The sequence below is a fragment of the Diadema antillarum genome, unplaced genomic scaffold, assembly GCF_040938485.1.
Source record: "Diadema antillarum isolate AM-2024a unplaced genomic scaffold, OU_Dant_1.0 seq00001535_RagTag, whole genome shotgun sequence".
NCBI lineage: Eukaryota > Metazoa > Echinodermata > Echinoidea > Diadematoida > Diadematidae > Diadema > Diadema antillarum.
In genome coordinates this window covers 23,713-45,957 of record NW_027272267.1, presented here as the reverse complement: position 1 = coordinate 45,957, position 22,245 = coordinate 23,713, and the positions used below count along the sequence as shown (strand labels likewise).

Here is a 22,245-nt window from a genome sequence, read left to right as displayed (position 1 = left end):
TCTTGGAGAGAGATGTGTGAAGAATTATTTGATGAATAAAAAAACAAGCCTGTGTACAAATTTATTTTGTCTCTGTTTCATTGTTGATGTCTCATGGTTTTTTTGTGGTACCAGTTGTGACAAAAATATATGCCATTTTCATGGCAATGTAATACAGAAACATACAACCTTTCAGCATTATGCCTATCATAATTAAGAGAGGCAAGGTGACTTCTACAAACGCTATAAGGCACATAAACATGCGTCACAAAATAAGAACACCAGAGCATCTTGAAGCAACCTCATACCGATGTTACAAACGAAGTCCGCGGCGATTTTTGTTGTAACATCGGTATTGCATGGTTTTACATATACACTTATAGTCATAATATGATCAGAAACTAGATTTCTATAATTAGACTCATATTTTAGGAGTATTATTGTCCAGAAATTAGCATCAAAATCCTCCAAATTAAAGAGAAAACACAGAACATATTACCGTACTTCCGTCCGAAGTCCGGCCTCTTCGTGTAACATCGGTAAGAAAGTCGCGTCTCGCGACAAAAAGAAGAGCTACTAACTTCAGCAATCGTATTTACGTCACTGGCAGTACTTCCCCGACGGCGGGAAGACCACTTACAGCCCGTTTACATCTACCTGGACGGCGCAAGACCCGTTTTTCTGCTGCAGTCCGTGTAACATAGGTACATGAATTTGGATGTTTCCGATCGGGAATTTCAATGTTTCCGATGTCAATCAGTAAGCTTGTACGCTATTTTACGAAGTAAATAACTTTTGTCACATTTTGTAAACTGTATTGGAGGAAAAAAACGATATTAAAACCACTGAACTGGCCAAATATACAGTGACGATGATGCCGTTAACACGCTGTAGTCCCACATACTGAGATATTTGTTACTTGTTCATGTTCGTAATTGTGATCGCCAAATTTCCCCTTTTATGCTTGTCTCTGCAAAAGGAGCATGTGTTCCTCTCTTAGAAAACCGTACAGAAGTATGTCCAGTGTATCTTCACGGCAATATAACATTATTTTACCTCCTGATTCTTGTGAATTTTGGACCTTACTTATGTCATTCGTATCTACCAAGTAGATGTGCTGAACGTTAGTACGGTACTATGAAGTTGGAATACGTAGACGTCCAGACTGCGTCTGAGCTAAAGAAAGAGTTTGCCCAATTTTGTTGTTGATATTTTGGGAATTAAGAGCTGCTAGATTCTTTCTCTTGAACAGATTTACAATGTCAGTGTTTTCCTTTCAAGATTTCACTGACCTGTTAATAGTGTTAACCAGTTAGATGGCTTTACGGTGCTCTGATGAAGCAGTAACATTTCACATGGGTTCACTGTTTCCATTCCACATTCACCCACTGAAAAGTCTCAAAGCTAAAATGCCAGTTTCGTATTCATTTTGGGTGGGTAATTGGTAGGAAATAGTTCCATATGTACCCCAATCAAAATTGGCATATTATTGGTCTATCCTATCATCCTAAAAGAGGGCAAACATTTTGAATTTGATGGGGATTGAGTAAAAAAAAAAGGGGGGCCTAGTATTTTGTTTGAGGTCTATTTAGGACCGTAACCGTAAACCTAACCCTATCCCTAACCCTAGCTATGACACTGGGGGCAGCGCCCTGGCCTTGGCCTTGCTAGCTTACATCTGAAAAAAAAAAAAAAAGAAATTAGCGTAGAATATGAAAATGATTTTTTACATGCTATGTTATTATTATTATTAACATTACAGCTGTACATCATTTTAAGCGTAACCCATATTTTTTTTTTGGGTGGATGGTACACATGGAACTCTTGCCAACTGGTATGACAAGAGGTAGAAAGGTAAGCAAAATTGTCCAAATTATTTAATTCCATTCATATACACAGATACATCAACAGGAATATAAAGAGTACACAGACACAAATTTTCTGTTAATTCTTTCATCTTATTTCTCTTCACACCTTTTGTCCAGTTTGTCGATGAATCTGCCATGGCTCCTCCTCTGCCACCGCTACATGATTAAACTACGTGAAAGAGTGAAAAGGGCACAGCCACAGCACTCCACAAACAGAGAGAGGAAGCTGACAAAGCAACACCAAAGAAGAGCGAACATAACAAACTAGACAAAAAGAAAACTGCACGGAGGGAAAATGGACATTGTAGAAAAGAGCAGAAATTAACTTCAAACAAAGAACATGGAGAAGACAAGAAAACTTATATGATTTCTCTTTATTAGTTTTCATAGTTGAGTTGAAAGTTGATGATGTTGTTCGTCAGAGTATATAAGGTCAAATTGTGTAAGGCTCGACATCATTCTTCTTCTTATTATTAAGTCTACCTTCTTTCATACCAGAGTTACAAAGAATTGAAGTCTGTGTAACATTGGTATTGTTCCAAAGGTATACAGCAGGTATAATTCCAAAGAACTGTTACATTAGTGTTATTCATGGGAACATACATAAAGTCTATGTGTGTAGGTTTTAACATCTGACACCACAACAAAGGAAATCAGTTGATATGTCGTAATGTATCTATGTTACGAAGACATACTGTCCGTGTAACATAGGTAGTATACTGTGGACAAGGTTGTAGTACGAAAACCCCTGATGATAACAATAAAATCATGTTTTCACTTGAATGTCCATACAACTCACTTGCTTCGACTGTAGTTTTTTAAAGAATATTGTTATTTTGTCACTCTTGAGGAAAAAGTTAAACCTTTGGTTAAAATTGTAAATGGTTTGTAGAAAAAACGTCAATAAAAGTGTCTTGCAGTTGATATCAGAATGGACAATCTTTCTAATAATGATCTCATGTGCCTGTCAGATAACATGTTGATGTGTTATGGTGGAAAAAAACAGGGATATGTTCATTGTTATCATTTCAGAACACAAAATTATTGAAGATGTCACAAAATGAAGTCCATGTAACGTAGGTATTTGTCATACCTGTTTACCCATGCTGACTGAAAGTGTGCGAAGTAATAAACAGATTTCTAGTGGAATAAGTTGAAGAATGGGAGTAACAAATCAGGGGAAAAAAGAAAATTTCAATTTACCCAACTTGAATTTTCAACTTGTATGTCACAATTTCAGTCCCAACCCCATGGAATTACCCATATACACATGTACTGACTGGCAGTGATTATCTAGAGAATTTAGGGTTCATGGGGTCAAAGGTCAGGGGTCAAAGGTCAAGGACAACACTTCAAAAATTTACTATTTCCCTCATATTTATGCAATGCCAGCAGGATTATTTCTTTTTACACTTGGTGTATGCATGTATAACCCAATGGAGATTATCTGTTAATTTTTTTTTGTTTTTTGTTTTTTGCCCAAAAGGTCAAAGATCAAGTGAAAGTGCTGAACTAACTGTTTCCTCCATATCTACTGTAGGAAAGGGTTCAAGTTATCTTGAAACTTATTACATATTTTTGCATGTTCTGCCTGACAGTGATTATCTTAATATGAATTTTAGGGTCAAAGGCCAGATGAAAATGGCAACAATTTACTATTCAATACAGAAATTGCACTTTTTCTCCATACCTTGAAAATTACTCAGTGCATAAACTTATGAATATATCAAAGTCAAGTTAAAGTTCTGAAATCTCCAAATACATGCTCTCCTATTCATCCAAGTAAACCTAGGTCAATGAAGGTGAACATTCAACACATTTGTGACAAACTTGTCATTTTAATATTTTGCCAATGTTGTGAAAATGTAATCACACATTGTCCACATGTACTATAGACCTATTAGGAGAATCATGCATTATGGCGGAGGCATACCAGTCGCCTTAGCGACATTTCTAGTTTTGGTCTTATATCTTAACAAGATAAAGATGGTGTGATTTCGGGTGCTGTTCGTTATTCCGAAGGTTCGTTAATCCGAAACACACAAATTCCCTTCACCTAGAGGTTCGTTAATCTGAACATTTGCGGCATTATTCCGAAGGTTCGTCAATCCGAAAATGAAATAGGGTTCGCTATTCTGCAGGCTCGTTCATCCGAAAATGACATAGGGTTCGTTATTCCGAAGGTTCGTTAATCCGAAAATGAAATAGGGTTCGTTATCCCACAGGTTCGTTGATCCAAAATGATATAGGGTCCGTAACGAACCTTCGGAATAAGTTGAGCTTTGTTTCATTTTAGGATAAATGATCCTTCGGAATAACGAACCCTATGTCATTTTCGGATTAACAAACCTTCGGACTAAAGAACCTTACTAACGAACCTTCGGAATAACGATCTGTAACCGTGATTTCATATCCGATTTGTTTAAAGATAAAAAGTTTTGGTACCTCAAAAGTTTCCTTGAATTTCCTTGTCTTAGTTTGTGTTTCAGGTTAAAGTACCTTTCATATAACTAACACTGTGAGACTTACTCGCCCCAAAGTGCTCTCATGTCTTAGTAATCATGCAATTAACTGCGACCAGCAGCCCCATACGCATAGAGACCAGCAGTCCCATACACATAGCGTAATCGGGCTTCGCATTGTAGCATTCAGGATCATGACAGATTTAGTATCGCAGGATAAATGTCAACTTAAAATCCCAAAAATTCTTCAATTTGAAGACTTACCAATTAAGGTGAAGTATTGAAAACAGGCTTCGGGCAACGTTTGGTTCTGCCTATAGTCCCTTTCTGTTCGAATTGATGACTGAATGTGACTCGGTCGAGAGGACCTTGGGAGAGCTACCATACACTGAATACTACAGCCAGTGCATGCGAACACATCACATGCGCACAAATTTCAAATCCATCAACGGATAAGATGTTTGTGTGCGCATGCGCTGGCCGTAGTAGTCAGTGTAGTAGCTCTCCCAAGGTCCTCTCGACCGAGTCACATTCAGTCATTAATTCGAAAAGAAAGGGACTATTGGCAGAACCAAACGTTGTTCGAAGCCTGTTTTCAATACTTTAACTTAATTGCTAAGTCTTCAAATCGAAGAAATTTTTGGATTTTAAGTTGCCATTTACCCGCGATACTAATTCTGTCATGATCCTGAATGCTACAATACGAAGCCCCATTATGCTATGCGTATGGGGCTGCTGGTCGCAGTTAGCTATGCGTACAATGGGCTGCACGCTGCTGGTCGCAGTCAGTGGTTTCGTACAATATTTATCGATGCCGTACGGCGACGGCTCTGGAACGGAACCATTATTGCATGATTACTAAGACATGAGAGCACTTTGGGGCGAGTAATTCTCACAGACAACGTACTTTAACATGAAACACAAACCAAGACAAAGAAATTCAGGGAAATTTTTGAGGTATCAAAACTTTTTATTATCTTTAATTGGACCTTTTAAAAGCTATGATTGTATCGAATCGTGAGAGCAATGAAATTTACCCGCCTTCTGTCCACTGTATCAAAAGTGTGATGATAAAGGGGCTGTGCGCATTGTAATTCGAAATACACGTAACTACATGTAACTCTGATAAGTAATTAGTCTGATTATAATAACAACTGATTTTGGGATTGATAGTCACTACTGACAGTTTTTATTCTCGTAAACGGCACCTGTCAATCTCACAGGCGTCAAGTCGAAGCATTCACATGTCGTGCATTGACCATAACAAAAAAAACGCTGGGCGCACATGATGAGTTGGAACCACATGGCGCACTCACTGCTGGCAGAGCAAGCACGTGTTTTGCTCATGGAACTGAACATTTTTACAGCCATTATAATAGTGTATCGCTGCACAGCAGAGATTCGTATTCCAATGCACAGTAGGCCTACTCACTCTCTCTAAAAATGAAAAAAAAAATGAAAATATTCACAGTTGAATGGGTGGATACAAAAAAAAGAGTGAATTTTTAGTGAAAATGTTCATTTCACTCATTTTGGAGTGACCTCCGGGATCACTCGAAGATTTTGGAGTGCTATTGATGTAGCGCGATTCCGCTGCGTAAACTGCATTCAGTTTTGCTCATATTTCATTCTTCTTTTTTTTTTCTTGGAAAGCAAGCACTCCTTAAAGAGGGGGAAACCCCGATTGGATAAATTGCGACTTAAACGTGCAGTGATATAGTTATGTGATACGTATAAACAATTTATCATGAAAGGAGAGAAGGGCACCTACAGTACATGTATCCAAGATACACATTATACATGCACGTGTAGCAACACTTCTCGGGGACTCGAGTAAAGCTAAACGCAGCTTTGTTGATTACGTAATGCCACTCTGGTGGTTTTGCCATACCCTTCTCTCTCTTCTACGTTTTCTTTGTTTTCTCCGTCTCTTTGTCTTTTTTTTCCCCTATAAATCGGGTACTTTAAGAATAGACAGACGGTATTAAACTTCAACCCAAGTGGCTTCTGAAGATCCGCGCCTCTCTTATCCATCTTAGGGACCGTGACACTATTGTGAATGACACAATTAAAAGCATCACACAGAGGACTTTCACGCCTCGTTAGACCTTTAAGACTCAGATTTTTTTTTCTGGACGTGGACGCCATTGGGAAATATCAAGCTCGAGACAATAAGTGGCCACTTACAATATAATGACCGACCGATGTCGAAGGTAGATTAAATCAGTAACTTGTGACTCAGTAAGTCAGATATCAGGGAACCAGTAAATAGATAGGCAGCGATCGACACTTCAAAGGTTTGTCAATCTAATGGGCAGCGATCGAGGTCGAAAATGTCAATCAAATACGTGATTTACGGTCGACGTCGAAGGTTGATAAAATCAGTAAGTAGCGACCGATGTCGAAGGTTGATAATCGGATGGGTGATGTTCGTTATTCCGAAGGTTCGTAATTCCGAAGTGTCGTTAATTCGAAACACACAAATTCCCTAAACCTAGAGGTGCGTTAAACCGAACATTTGTGGCGTTATTCCGAAGGTTCGTTATTCCAAAGATTCATTAATCCGAAAATGAAATTAATGGAACAATGTACCTTTGGAATAACGAATCTTCAGACTAAAGAGCCTTTGGAATAACGAACCTTTGGAATAATAGTCACCAATGTGTAAGGTTGATAAAATTATTAAGTAGCGACCAATGTCCAAAGTTGATTAGGTCAATAAGTATAGCGTCCGATGTCAGTGATCGAGAAAACTATAAAGCAGCAGCCGACGTCGAGGTTGATAAAATAATTAGATAGCGACCGATGTCGGAGGACAATTAAATCCAATAGGTATAGCGTCTATAATGTCGGAGATCAAATAAAATTGAACAGCAACGAAGTGTCGAAGGTTTATGCAATCAACTTGGTATCGCACGACGTCAAATGTCAAGCAAAATTATCTTATTTACGGCCGATGTTAAAGGTTGCTAAAATTATTAATTCGCGACCGATTCCCTTCCTTATACATATAGCAGGGCTCCACACTAACTTTTATTTTTGGTGGCCCGATCGGGCCACCAAAATCATTAATTTTTAGCTCACCTGAGCCGAAGGCTCAAGTGAGCTAGTGCGATCGCTCTTCGTCCGGCGTTCGTCGTGCGTCGTCCGTCGTGCATCGTCCGTCGTCCGTCGTCCGTAAACTTTTTATGCCTCCGCCACGAAGTGGTGCTGGAGGCATTATGTTTTCGGGTTGTCCGTCCGTCCGTCCTTCCGTCTGTCCGTAATAAATTTTGTGGACAAGGTAACTATCAAGACCTGTTGAGGTATCCTAATGAAACTTGGCATGTATGTGTATTAGGGGGTGAAGTTGTGCCTATCAACTTTTGGGTGCACATGCTCAAGGTCAAAGGTCAAAAGGTCAAGGTCAAATACATAAAATTTCACTATTTCCACCATATCTATTGAATGCCTGAAGATATTTTCTTGAAACTTAGTGTATACATGTATTACCCAATTAAGATTCTCTGGTGAAAGTTTGGGTCATGAGGTCAAAGGTCAAAGGTCAAAAGGTCAGGGTCAAATACATAAAATTTCACTATTTCCACCATATCTATTGAATGCCTGAAGATATTTTCTTGAAACTTAGTGTATACATGTATTACCCAATCAAGATTCTCTGGTGAAAATTTGGGTCATGAGGTCAAAGGTCAAAGGTCAAAAGGTGAAGTAAAAATATTAAAACTTCTTTTTTTTCTCCGTACCTTGGAAAATTGTTCAAGGTATCTTCATGGAACATAGTATATACATGTACTGACTGGAAGTGATTATCTAGAGAATGTAGGGTTCATGGGGTCAAAGGTCAGGGGTCAAAGGTCAAGTGCAACACTTCAAAATTTTACTATTTCCCTCATATTTATGCAATGCCAGCAGGGTTATTTTTTTTTTGCACTTGGTGTATGCATGTATAACCTAATAGAAATTCTCTGGAAAGTTTTTTTTTCTTCTTTTTTTGCCTCAAAGGTCAAAAGGTCAAAGATCAAGTGAAAGTGCTGAACTAACTGTTTCCTCCATATCTCGGAAGTGGCTCAAGTTATCTTGAAACTTAGTACATATTATGCATGTTCTACCTGAAAGTGATTATCTTATGAATTTTAGGGTCAAGGGCCGGATGAAAATGGTAACAATTTACTATCCAATTCAGAAATTGCACTTTTTCTCCACACCTGTACCTTGAAAAGTACTAAATGCCTAAATGTATGAATGGGTCAAAGTCAAGTTAAAGTCCTTAAATCCCTAGATACATGCTATCCTATTCATCCAATTAAACCTAGGTCAAGGAAGGTGAACATTGAACACATTTGTGACAAACTTGTCATTTCAATATTTTGCCAATTTTGTGAAAATGTAATCACACATTGTCCACATGTACTATCTAGACCTATTGGGAAAATCATGCATTATGGCGGAGGCATACCAGTCGCCAAAGCGACATTTCTAGTTACATTTTCATCTTCTTCTTGAGAACCCCTTGATCGATTTTCACCAAACTTGGCTGGTAGCATCCCTAGGAGGATAGGATCTCAATTTGTTCAAATGGGCACCATGGCCCACCTGGGGGGCCCCAGGGGGGCCCAAACACCCTAAAATTAAGGAATCTTTAAAAATCTTCTTCTCTAGAACCAGAAGTGATAGGGCTTAGTTGATACTATGAGTAAGTACCTTGATGACTGTAGTTTCAAGTTTGTTCATGGGGGAATCAGGGGTGCCCCCCTTAGGACCCAGGGGAGGGGGTGGGGAGGGGTCCTAATGGGGCCTAAATTGTACATTTTCATCTTCACTTTGAGATCACCATGTCTGATTTTCACCAAACTTGGTTGGTAGCATCCCTAGGGGGATAGGATCTCAATTTGTTCAAATGGGCACCATGGCCCACCTGGGGGGGGGGGGGGGGGGGGCCCAACCCCCTTAAATCAAGGAATCTTTAAAATCTTCTCTAGAACCAGAAGTGATAGGGCTTAGATAATACTATGAGTTAATACATTGATGGCTGTACTTTCAAGTTTGTTCATGGGGTTGGCGGAATCAGGGGTGCCCCCCCCCCCCTTGGGACCCAGGAGAGGGGATGAGGAGAAGTCCTACAGTTGTAATGGAGCCTGCTTTGTACATGTTCATCTTCTTGAAAACCTCATGATGAATTTTGACCAAACTTAGCAGGTAGCATCCCTAGGGGGATAGAATCTCAATTCCTTCAAATGGGCACCATGTCCCTCTTGGGGGGCCCCTCTTGTTATTTTTTGGTCGCCCGAAATAAAAATCTGGTGGACCGAAAAAAAAAAAAAGAATCAAGAAAAACATGAGAAAAAAGTAAATCGGTCCTACAAACATAGAAAAATAAATATCGAGTGTTACTGAAGTGACACAGGTACCCATGTCAAAAATAAATGAATAGAAAATTCAATCATCTTACCGTTATTCTGAGTTCTTAGATTTAGCAAACAGGCCTATAGATTATTATAAAAGTTGATGCCTATTTAGGTGGTCAAAACTTACGTTTGAAATGAGAAAGTTGGAGCATTTGCAGACATTTATAAACATCTGACATTTGTTTTAGCATTGTAAAGAGCCAAAAGCTACCAGTATTCATTTCTGATTGTAAAAGCAATCATCCAACATTTACTAGTATTTTAACACCTTACGGAGCTGAATGTTACCGTTAATCACTTTCAAATGTAAAAGCAAACAACCGACATTCATTTTAGCATCTTACGGAGCTGAGTGTTATCCTTTTTGTCCCCGCCGAACGAGTTCGAGCAGGGGACTATGAAACGGGCTCCGTACGTGTGTGTGTCCGTGTGTCCGTCCGTCCGTCCGTCCGTGCGTCCGTGTGTGCGTCCGTGTGTGCGTCCGTGTGTGATCAAAATCTTCAATTTGCTACTTCTCTGTCATTTATGAGCCAATTTTGATTCTGTTTGCTTTATATGATAGCACTACATGGGAGCTTTGAATCTTCTACACAGAATTTCAGTTGTGACCTTTGACCTTGACCTTTGACCTATATTGTACATTTTGCTACAAAATGCTACTCCTTCGCCATTTCTAACCCGATTTCGATTCCGTTTGCTTTATGTGATGGCACTAGGTGAGGGCTTCAAAACTTCTACACAGAATTTCAGTCGTGACCTTTGACCTTGACCTTTGACCTATATTGTACATTTTGCTACAAAATGCTACTCCTTCGCCATTTGTAACCCGATTTCGATTCCGTTTGCTTTATGTGATGGCACTAGGTGAGGGCTTCAAAACTTCTACGCAGAATTTTGACCTTTGACTTCTTTGACCTTTGACCTTGATTTTTGACCTGTATTGTACATTTTGCTACAAAATGCTACTCCTTCGCCATTTCTTACCCGATTTCGATTCTGTTTGCTTTATGTGATGGCACTAGGTGAGGGCTTCAAAACTTCTACACAGAATTTTGACCTTTGACTTCTTTGACCTTTGACCTTGATTTTTTGACCTATATTGTACATTTTGCTACAAAATGCTACTCCTTCGCCATTTCTAACCCGATTTCGATTCTGTTTGCTTGATATGATGGCACTAGGTGAGGGCTTCAAAACTTCTACACAGAATTTTGCCCTTTGACTTCTTTGACCTTTGACCTTGATTTTTGACCTATATTGTACATTTTGCTACAAAATGCTACTTCTTCGCCATTTTTAACCCGATTTCGATTCTGTTTGCTTTATGTGATAGCACTAGGTGAGGGCTTCAAAACTTCTGCACAGAATTTTGACCTTTGTCTTCTTTGACCTTTGACCTTGATTTTTGACCTATATTGTACATTGGCTACAAAATGCTACTCCTTTGCCATTTCTAACCCAATTTCGATTCCATTTGCTTTATGTGATGGCACTAGGTGAAGGCTTCAAAACTTATACACAGAATTTTGACCTTTGACTTCTTTGACCTTTGACCCTGATTTTTTACCTATATTGCACATTTTGTTACAAAATGCTACTTCCGGCGGGGACATTTATTACGCACCGCGTAATTTCTACTTTTCCTTGTTCATTTTCGAACGTGAAAGCAAACATCCGCTTTTTATTTTAGCATCTAACTGAGCCGATTGATACCGTTGATCATTTTCAAATGTAAAAGCGACAACCTGTTATTTATTTTGGCATCGTTCGGAGCAGAACATTACTGTTGTTCATTTCCAAATTTAAAAGCAAACATCCGACATTTATTTTATTGTCGTACAGAGCTGAATGTTTAATACTGCTGTCCACTTCCGAAAGTGAAATGAATCATCTGACAATCATTTTAGCATCGTACGGAGCCGAATGTTACTGTTTTTCATTTTTGAACGTCAAGGCAGACATCAGACATTTACTTTACCATCAAACGCAGCTGAATGTTACTGTTATTGATTTCGAAATGTAATAGCAAATATCCGACATTTATTTTAGCATCATATCGAGCAGACTGTTACTGCTATTCACTTCCAAACGTAAAAGCAATCATCTGACATTTATTTTGGCATCTTCCGGAGCCAAATGTTATTGCTATTTACTTTCGAAAGTAAAAGCAAACATCCGACATTTGTTTAATCATCATACGGAGTTAAATATTATTGTTATTCATTTCCGAACGTCAAAGGGATCATTCAACATTCATTTTAGCATCTTCCGGAGCTGAATGTTATTGCTATTTACTTTCGAACGTAAAAGCAAACATCCGACATTAATTTTATCATCGTACGGAGTTGAATATTATTGTTATTCATTTCTGAACGTCAAAACAAATATCTGACATTTATTTTAGCATCTTCCGGAGATGAATGTTATTGCTATTTACTTGCGAACGTAAAAGCAAACATCCGGCATTATTTTATCATCGTACGGAGTTGAATATTATTGTTATTTATTTCCGAACGTCAAAGGGATCATTCGACATTTACTTTAGCATCTTCCAGAGCTGAATGTTATAGTTATTTACTTTCGAACGTAAAAGCAAACATCCGGCAAATTACTGATAATTTTCAAAAGATTTTCGCGGATCGATATCAGCTAATTTCCTTCATGTAACTGATGGATGATGGGAGAGTTTGATTTTCATATCATTAATTCCGTGCTGGAGTGCTCGGGCAAATGCGGGTGTTTAGACGAGTGCGAAAGTGCGGGCGACTTGCTTCGTCTGTACGCGTCCAAATGCCCGCGTATAAACTGGTACGCCCGTACCAGTTTCCCCCGCATTTCCCCGCATTTGCCCTAAGGGCCCGCGTGACGTTTCCCCGAGGTCGGCACTGTAGTTCAAGGAAAGTGAAAAATCAACAAACATGTCATTTTGATATTTTGCCAGTTATGTGATTTACTGTCATCACACATTGTCAAGATGTACTATATAGACCTACTGTGAGAACCATGCATTATGGCGGAGGCATACCAGTCAACACAGCAACATTTTTATTTATTATGCCTCCGCCAACAAAGTGGCCGGAGGCATTATGTTTTCGGGTCGTCCGTACGTACGTCCGTCCCGTTTTGTTTTTGTCGATATCTCAAGAACCATGTGGTGGTTTTACATCAAACTTGGTATGAGGGTATATCCTGGGGGATAATACTTTGTTTGGATTTTAGGGTCATGGGGTCAAAGGTCACAGGTTATTTTGTGAAAAAAAACGTTGAAAAATTCATGTTTTTCTCCATACACTGTATCTCGCAAATGGTTCAAGGTATCTTCATGGAACTTTGTATATATGCTTGTTCCAATGGGCAGTGATTATCTAGGGAAGTTGGGGGTCATGGTTCAAAGGTCAGGGGGTCAAAGGTCAAGGTCAACTCCTCAAAATATCACTACTTTCCTTATATTTATGCAATGCGTGAAGGTTTTTTTTTTTTTACTTGATGTATGCATGTATTACTCGATATGTATTCTGTGGGAAGTTTCTTGCCAAAAGGTCAAAGGTCAAGTGAAAGTGTTGAATTGCACTGTTTCCTCCATATCTCAAAAGGAACTCAAGGTATCATCATGAAACTTACATATTTATGCATGTTCAACCTAACAGTGATTCTCTTTGGAACTGTGAGGTCAAAGGTCAAAGGCCAGGTTTAGATAATGCTATTTTCCCATTTGATACTGAAATTTTATCTCGTAATGTACGGTAGAGAATTCAGCCATTGGCTGCGCGTTAGCCATTGGCTGAATTTGCGTAATATGAGAGGCCGTTCCGCGCGCAATCGCCATCTTCGTTCCAGCGCAATGTTCGATCGCGAAGCGATTTTTATCTGACCGAAAAATCGGAAAATATCATCGAAATCTGCGGAAATACGGAACTGAATTTGTGCTCTCTTACAAGCGTGATTATCGTTCTCAGCATGGATGAACCAGCTGACAAATCGGAGAAGGCAAAAGCCAAAAAAGATACCGAGCTGTGTGAGCCTAAGGCCAGCCCAGCTCCGGCAGCAAAGAAGAAGGCTGCAGGCAAAACTCTGTCTAGCGGCGGGAGGCCTAAGGCATCCCGCCCCGCGGCTTCGGGGAAGGCACAGCCGAACCCGCCTGCACCAGCTGCTACCGCTCCCAACCCGACTGTGACTACAGCGGAAAATAGCACGGAGGTTATGTCCCGCATTGGGAAACTCGAGTCAATGTTCGAGAAAATGATCGAGACTTTGAGCACTCCTCATCATGGAGAACAACATGCCAACACGCCGCGGGATTGTTTTAGTGAATATGGCGACTGCGACACACAAAGGGGAAGCAGCTCACCACCCGTCATAGAATTGGCGGATAATCTCAGCGTGGCTGATTTCCTATCGGCAAACCGCGATGACGCGGTCAGCTTGTTTTCGGACGTAGGCCTACAGGAGGCAGATAAAGACAAACGGCCAGAATTCAAGATACCACGAATGGCTCAGAAATTCGTGGCTCCGTCCGGGATAGGGGAACCACTAGATGAGGATGTCGCGGACACCATTGTGTATATGATGGGACAAAAACTTGACCAGAAATCTCTCGACGAAGCAGCAACTCGCTACCCCTGCCCATCTAACTGCACATGTCTAGAAACCCCTAAAGTGAACAGCACTATCTGGGAGAACATCTCCACGGGGACGAGACACAGGGATCTGAAACTACAAATGATCCAATCATCCCTCTTGAAAGGGATAAACGCGTTTGCTCGTACCCTTCCAGCAACTTTGTCTGAAGCTCAGCAGGATGCTATGGCTTTTCTCTGCGATGCAAACTTCTCCCTCAACTGCATGAGAAAGGACAGCATAAAGCCTGACATGAACTCAAATTTTCACCACCTGTGCAAGCCCTCTCACAAAGTGACAAAGTACTTGTTTGGAGATGACCTGGGGCGTCAAGTGAAAGAGATCCAAGAACAAAGGAAAACAATGTCAGGCATGATGAAATCACGCTTCACACGAGAGCAATCACGGTTCCAGCCGTACAAGAAACCGGATGTGACATCTCGCCGTCAATACACGTCGACTGGGTTCACCCGCCCGTTGGGGAGGGGTTATGACCGCCGAACATCACATTCCAACCCCATGGCCGGTTCATCTGCACAGCCTTTTTTAGGGAAGGCTTGGAGGGGGAGACCTCGAGATCCTCCTCACACTTACACACCGACAGCAGCAAGGGAGGGTGGCACCAAGCAGCCAACCTACCACAGGCAGAGCCAAAGCCAGGGGAGGAAATAGAACAGGTAGGTGACTATGAACACAACATAGATAACGATCTAGTTACAACACCAGCTATCGTCGGAGGTCGTCTGAAGCCATTTTTCCCTGCTTGGGAAAATATCACGAGAGACTCACACATTATTCAAGCAGTTCAAGGCTATACAATAGAATTTGACCCAGAAAAATTTCCCCCTTCTCGAGAAAATCCTCTGCGTTCTTACAAGCGGAATGCTGAAGAAACAGCCAAGATTGACCATGAGATTCTTATTCTGGAAGAAAAACAGGTCATTGAAAAATGTGCCCATGAAGAAGGGGAATTTATTTCAGAGGTTTTCACGAGACCAAAAAAGAACGGAGGAGTTCGATTAATTCTTGACCTGTCCGAACTCAACAAAAGTGTTCAGTACCAACACTTTAAAATGGATAATATTCAATCTGGTATTCTACTCCTCTCAAAAGGGTGTTATATGGCTTCAGTAGACCTCCATGATGCATACTACACAATTCCCATTCACTTCGACTCTCGTAAATATCTCCGCTTCGTATGGAGAAACCAATTGTGGCAGTTCAAAGCTTTGCCAAATGGCTTATCTTCCGCCCCAAGACTGTTCACCAAAATACTGAAACCAGTGCTTGCCTTACTAAGACAACAGGGGCACACAGTTTTGTCGTACTTGGACGACACACTGATAATTGGGAACAATAAAGCAGACACTCGCTCAGCAGTGCAAGCCACCACTGACCTTTTGACTAGTCTAAGGTTCATTATTCACTCAGAGAAATCGGTACTTGAACCATCCCGTGAGATTGAATTTCTGGGTTTCCATTTAAATACATCTGAAATAAGAATCACCCTCCCAGCCAGTAAAAGCAATGACATTCAAGATGCATGTCGATCCTTACTTGCTAATAACAAACCTAGTATCCGGGAGGTAGCTAAAGTCATTGGGAAGATTGTGGCTGCCTAAACCAGCATCTCAGTACGGCCCCTTGCATTACAGGCAGCTGGAAGGGGAAAAAATCAGAGCCCTGAGAAAACAGAAAGGACATTTCGATAGACATATGAGCCTATCAAATAGAGCCAAGGCGGAACTAGTTTGGTGGTCATCCCATGCACATCTCGTGTCTAAACCCCTGTACCCAGGGAAAGTATCAAAAGAAATAAGAACAGATGCTAGTGGACAAGGTTGGGGTGCCACAGACCTGCAATCCAAGACAGGGGGTAGATGGAATGCTCAAGAATTAGCAAGAGCAGCAGGTAATGAAATAAACTATCTGGAAATGTTAGCAGCCGGTTTGGGACTCAAAAGCTTCTGTTCAAATGTCAGAGATGCACATATACTGTTGAGATTAGACAACACCACAGCGGTGACATACTTGAATAACATGGGCGGCGTCAAGTCTGAAACATGTAACGAAATGGCGTTGCAAATTTGGGATTGGTGCAGTAGACGACAAATTTGGATAACAGCATCTCACTTAGCAGGCTCTAAGAACACAGAAGCTGATACGATGTCAAGGAAATTCAATGACAATATAGAATGGATGCTAGACAAGACAATATTCAATGAGATAGTGCAGAGGTATGGGTTACCAAACGTAGACCTTTTTGCCACCAGACTGAATGCCCAGCTCCCAACATACGTCTCCTGGAGACCAGATCCAGGGGCATGGGCAGTAGACGCATTCACTATTGACTGGGGACCCCTAGTATTATGCGTTTCCCCCATTAAGCTTGGTTGCAAAGTGTCTCCAAAAAATCAGACAAGATGGCGCTAGGGGAATTTTGATAGTGCCAAATTGGCCAACACAGCCCTGGTATACCGTATTACGTAACATGCTATTGGAGGAGCCCTGGGTATTGCGAAAACACCAGTTGTTAACTCAACCCATTACAGGTAGACCCCATCCACTTACACATCTCTCCCTCTTATGTTGCAGGGTTGGAGCAAACATTTCATAGCTCAAGGACTGACGGAGGAGACTGCTGATATAATGGCAGCGTCTTGGAGGAAATCCACCAAGGAGCAGTATATGGTGTATATTAGGAAGTGGCAAAGGTTTTGTCATGAGCGTCACTTATGTTTGACCCATACGAAGGTGGGAAATTTGTTTGCGTTTTTTAATTCTATGTACAAAAATGGAGCAAGCTACAGCACCTTGAATACATCAAGGAGCGCACTAGCATCAGTTGTTCTTCTACAAGACGAGAAATACACCATTTCTACACATCCTTGGATTTGCCGGTACTTCAAGGGCATTTTTAATCTCCGACCACCCACTCCGCGATACAGCTTCATATGGGATGTGGGCAAGGTGCTGAGCTACCTCAGACAAGTAACTCCAGCTCATAAGATTTCGCTGTGTCAACTGACACACAAAGTATGTTTTTTACTAGCGTTGACTTCTGCCCAAAGAGTGCAAACACTTTCATACCTAACCCTTGACAATGTGAAGGCGTCCAAAGATTGTGTGGAAATAGCAGTGGCTGATTTGATAAAGCAGAGTCAACCTGGGAATGTGGGAGTGAAAGTAACACTGAAAGCCTTTCCTGAGGATAAGAAACTCTGCGTTGTACACTATGTTAAAGAATACATTAACAGAACAAGCACATTGAGGAAGGAGGTGAATGCACTAGTTGTCACCTACAAGCAACCTCATGGGAAGGCATCAAAGCAAACCATCGCTCGATGGATAAAAACTGTGTTGAAAGCATCAGGTATCGACACCGATCTCTTCAAAGCACATTCAACGAGATCGGCGGCAACCTCATCTGCCAAGAGGAATCATTTTCCAATAGCAGACATTCTCAAGCATGCTGGGTGGAAAAATGAATCCACGTTCAGGAATTTTTACCTGAAACCGGCATCCCAGGCAACATCTTTTGGACAAGCAGTTCTGGGACAACAGACCTCTAGGAAGGGACAAGATTCAGTCCTGTAAACATAGTAGGTAAAGTTGCCCAAAAACTTTCTCTGACAATATATTTCTGTGAAAAATGACTACTGTGAAAATCTTTGAAGTCTCATATTACGCAAATTCAGCCAATGGCTAACGCGCAGCCAATGGCTGAATTCTCTACCGTACATTACGAGATAAAATAGAAAATTAAATGAAAAACATTGAAATTTAATTTGTATTTTATGAGTAATGGGAGGATAGAGAATTCAGCACCCTCCGCTCCCTCCCTTACTCTGAACAGCTTTAAATGTGGCTTATACAAGATCTATTTTATCTCGAAATATTTTTTCACAGTAGTCATCAGCTTTTAAAGATGGCGATTGCGCGCGGAACGGCCTCTCATATTACGCAAATTCAGCCAATGGCTAACGCGCAGCCAATGGCTGAATTCTCTATCTTCCCATTACTCATAAAATACAAATTAAATTTCAATGTTTTTCATTTAATTTTCTATTATACTTTTTCTCAATACCTTGAAAATTACTCAATGCATAAACTTATAAAAGGGTCAAAAGTCAAGTAAAAATCATCAGTTCCCCAAATACCTGCACTCTGACATTTTAATCATTCATCCAATTGAACCTAGTTCTAGGAAAGTGAACATTCAGCACATTTGTGGCAAACCTGTCATTTTAATATTTTGCCAATTGTGTGAAACTGTCATCACACATTGTCAAGACATTGTACTATAGACCTATTAGGAGAACCATGCATTATGGCGGAGGCATATCAGTCGCCGTAGCGATATATCTAGTTTTCATTTTATTTTTTTGAGGCTTTCTGCACTGCAGATTAACCAATAATTAGCAGTCCTACCAAACAGCTTGGAGCCTTCATCAGCCCACTACATGTACTTCTCCTTTCTGGGCCTATTGAGGTATCTGACTGCCGCTACATTGTGAAGCAAGTCTTTAATTGGTCCCAGTATCACTGTACTGTTAGCTCTTCTTGCTCAGGATCTAGCAAGCCCAGCATGAGAGACATGTGGATAGAGTGACTGCAGCAATATTAGTAGAACACATCAGTGAGAGTTTGAGGAAAGTCGGACAATCCATTGAAAAAAAAAAAATTATGAATTTTTGAAGTTTCTGCTTCATCACTGCTGGATGAGAAGACTGCTATACAACTTATGATGTCACATGCGTAGAACGTGTTAAGAAAATATACAAACATTCAATGTATTTTCACTTTTCTCGCATAATTAATGCTTGACTTGCCTCTTTCAGAAGGCAGGGGGAATATCCATTATGCAGCTGTCATTTGTATGACGCACCTCTTGACCCCCGGGAAAGGTGCGTCATGGTAGCGTCAAGTACCACCAATTTGATGACGCGTGGTACCGTCATGGGAGAAAAATGTCCGTCACAATACCGACCCATTATGTGCGTCATAGTCGGTCATTTAACCAGAGTGTGTCAAAAGGTTCGTTAATAGGACCGTCATGTAATTTTGCGAGGCTTCTTGCATGGTATCCCTCAGTAACAGAATAAAACAAACTCGCGATCGCGAGCCGGCCGAATTCACCGGCTCCCGAAAACGCAAAAATGACACAATTTTCATTCAGTTTTATTATAACATACTGATACTCACTTCATTCTCGTATGTCTTCTTTTTCTATCTGATGTCAGACTAAAGGTCTTTTCAGAAAGTTTGAGCACAAATTTGCTCCAAAACCACACTACCAAACACGATTTGTGATTAAAATCATCACATACAGCCCGCGGCATCGTGAAGCTCGCTATCCTTCAATCGCATTCACTGTAGTGTAGCATCTACCGTCGACCCTGGAATCTGCAGCAAAACCACGTGCGTGATGTGGACCATGTGGTACATACCTGTATATACAGTACAGGCGTACATACGTATACAGAAGACGAGGCATGGCAGAGGCCAGGCCGCAATTATTTTTTCCGTAACCTTAACCTGCCGATCGACACATACAAACTATTATGGAACTACTGAGAGTCTATTAAAACCTATGTTAACTTAAAATAGTAAATTCTATTTAAACACTAGCCATATAAACCATGTACCTAACTTAAGGTTTAATAAGGTTCGTGTTTAAATAGGCAGGGGCTTCAATCAAGCTGTTTTCGAATCGGGGAAGGGGAGGCGGGAGGTTACGGAAAAATTTACCGTGGCCAGGCCGTAGTTTCGCGAAACTAGATACAGTAGTTCGAGGACATGCCGTAGCAACGTGTATACCAAAACACGCGTTTCTATGGGATGTCCATGAACTAGGGAACGGTTTTGAGAAATTCGAAGTCATTCAAAGTTGAAGTGGTTTTTTCCTACGCATTTTTATTTTTTGTTGTTGTTCATATCTCAAAAATTCAATTTCGTAATTGTTTCAGCTGGTATTTGGGAGTCTTGTAATATATTTAAAATGTTGATAGAAATTTCTGAATATATTCAGAAAGTACGCCTAGGCGCCTACTGTTTGGATAAACGGTAAACATGCAGTCTACGTTCGATACGAAGAAATCATTATGTCTTTCACGAGGAAAAACATACAAAACAAACAAACAAAAAACACCTACGAACAAATGTTTACAGCCAAATCTTTGATAAGTAATAAGCAGTTATGATGAGCGTGAACTGAAATTAATTGTCATGATTTTGCTGTCTAACCAGGTGATGACTGCATCTCATTGAACCTACTCGTAGTGAATTTCTCTCGGCATACGAGACCTTTTAAGTATTTCTGTGATTGCATTTTCTATTGACTGATTAATCGATCTTTATACCCCCGCCAAACGAAGTTTGAAGGGGTTATATAGGAATCAGCGGACGGTCGGGCGGTCGGGCGGTCGGTCCGTTGCAAATCTTGCGTCGCGAACTACTTCCTCAGTTTTCAACCGATTCCCATAAAACTTGGCACAGATGTGTGCCTTGGGTTGTAGATGTGCAAGACATATTTTTTGACAGTACCCAAAAGTATGTTGCCATGGTAACGGCATATTATGGGCAAAAATGGGTACAAATCTTGCGTCGTGAACTCCTCCCACAGTTTTTGATCAATTTTTATGAAATTAGGTACAGATGTTCATCTGAATATGTTAATGTGCAAGACACATATTTCCGCAGTGGCAAAAAGTGCGTTGCCTTGGTAACGGCATGTTATTGGTAAAATATAGGGCAAAATGCTTCATGGCAAAACTGCTTCATCAGTGTTCTTCCAATTCTCATGGAATTCATATTGAATGTTTGTCTTAGGATATAGGTCAGCATGACACATTTCTTGACAGTGACAAAAAGTATGTTGCCATGGTAACAGCTCACAAATTATGAGCCAAAATGATGGAAAATTTTGTGTTGCAAACTACTTCCTCAGTTTTTGCCCAATTTCCATGAAATTTGGTACAGATGTGTGCCTTTGGTTATAGATGTGCAAGACGCATTTTTCGACAGTACCCGAAAGTACGTTGCCATGGTAACGGCATATTAATGGCAGAAGATCAAGGAAACATCTTGCGGATTTAACTACTTCCTCAGTTTTTTGACCAAAGCTTATGAAATGTTGTTTGGCGGGGGTATAACCAGTCGCTGTAGCGACATTTCTAGTTTTTTTTTATTGTTCAGGGAACATAAGATATTCGATCAAGTACACTAACATTCGACTGTTTGATGTTTCCTACTATGCGCCAAAAGAAAGGCTATAGAATCACGATATCTGTGCAATGATTTCTTTAATTCAACTTATGAGCTGGTTCTTCGATCGATATTTCCAGGATATTTACACGCTGTTTATTCCAGTGCGCGCATTCTTTCGTCTGGCACGCACCTGGGTGTGGCACCTGCTTTTGTGGAAATTTCCACAAGGGGAGAGGGGTGGGGTGTCAAGTTTCTTCGAGCCGAAGAGACTGCGTGTAACACAATCTCTTCCCTCTAATTTATTGTCATTTGTGCTTTCCCCTTATTCTTTGTTGATATTGAACATTTAGATTGAACTTTATGAAGGTTGGTAGCTCGTGGTTCTTTTTTGTTGTGAGGTATATTATGTAATTTCTTTTTTTATCATTCTTGGGAGGGAAAAGAAGAGTAAGGGGGAAATTACTAAAGAAGAATAAGAGGGAAAGTGAAATAAAACGAACGGCACGTACGCTCAGCATTCACAGTAAGCCGTCTTTTTACACCAGCATAGTTATCATCATCACCATCAGATATCACTCGGACCATTTTAGCCTTTTCCTATCAATATTAAGAAACACGCATATTCCCTCGAGATAAACACCTAGGAAAATAAATAACAAATACAAAGTATCAACACCTCCCAACAACACAAATATTTAGAAAAGA

At 40.5% G+C, this 22,245-nt stretch overlaps 3 protein-coding genes across 3 annotated transcripts in view; all 3 read left to right on the top strand.

The window, feature by feature from the left end:
• The window catches only part of LOC139710467 (uncharacterized), a 99,828-nt gene that overhangs the window by 61,657 nt on the left and 15,926 nt on the right, over positions 1–22,245 (top strand). The gene's annotated exons all lie outside the window — the stretch shown is intronic.
• Positions 9,270–16,997, top strand: LOC139710463 (uncharacterized). The gene is made up of 2 exons (XM_071622376.1): positions 9,270–15,008; positions 16,927–16,997. Exon 1 carries the CDS (start codon positions 13,672–13,674, stop codon positions 15,001–15,003), a length of 1,332 nt encoding a protein of 443 aa, XP_071478477.1. The 5' UTR covers positions 9,270–13,671; the 3' UTR covers positions 15,004–15,008; positions 16,927–16,997.
• Positions 15,009–18,365, top strand: LOC139710465 (uncharacterized). Its single transcript, XM_071622380.1, has one exon. It carries the CDS (start codon positions 16,918–16,920, stop codon positions 17,926–17,928), a length of 1,011 nt encoding a protein of 336 aa, XP_071478481.1. The 5' UTR covers positions 15,009–16,917; the 3' UTR covers positions 17,929–18,365.

What these genes read in the sequence shown, in the direction of transcription:
- LOC139710463 (XM_071622376.1), top strand. Translation starts at nt 13,672, where the DNA reads ATGGATGAACCAGCTGACAAATCGGAGAAGGCAAAAGCCAAAAAAGAT.
- LOC139710465 (XM_071622380.1), top strand. Translation starts at nt 16,918, where the DNA reads ATGTTGCAGGGTTGGAGCAAACATTTCATAGCTCAAGGACTGACGGAG.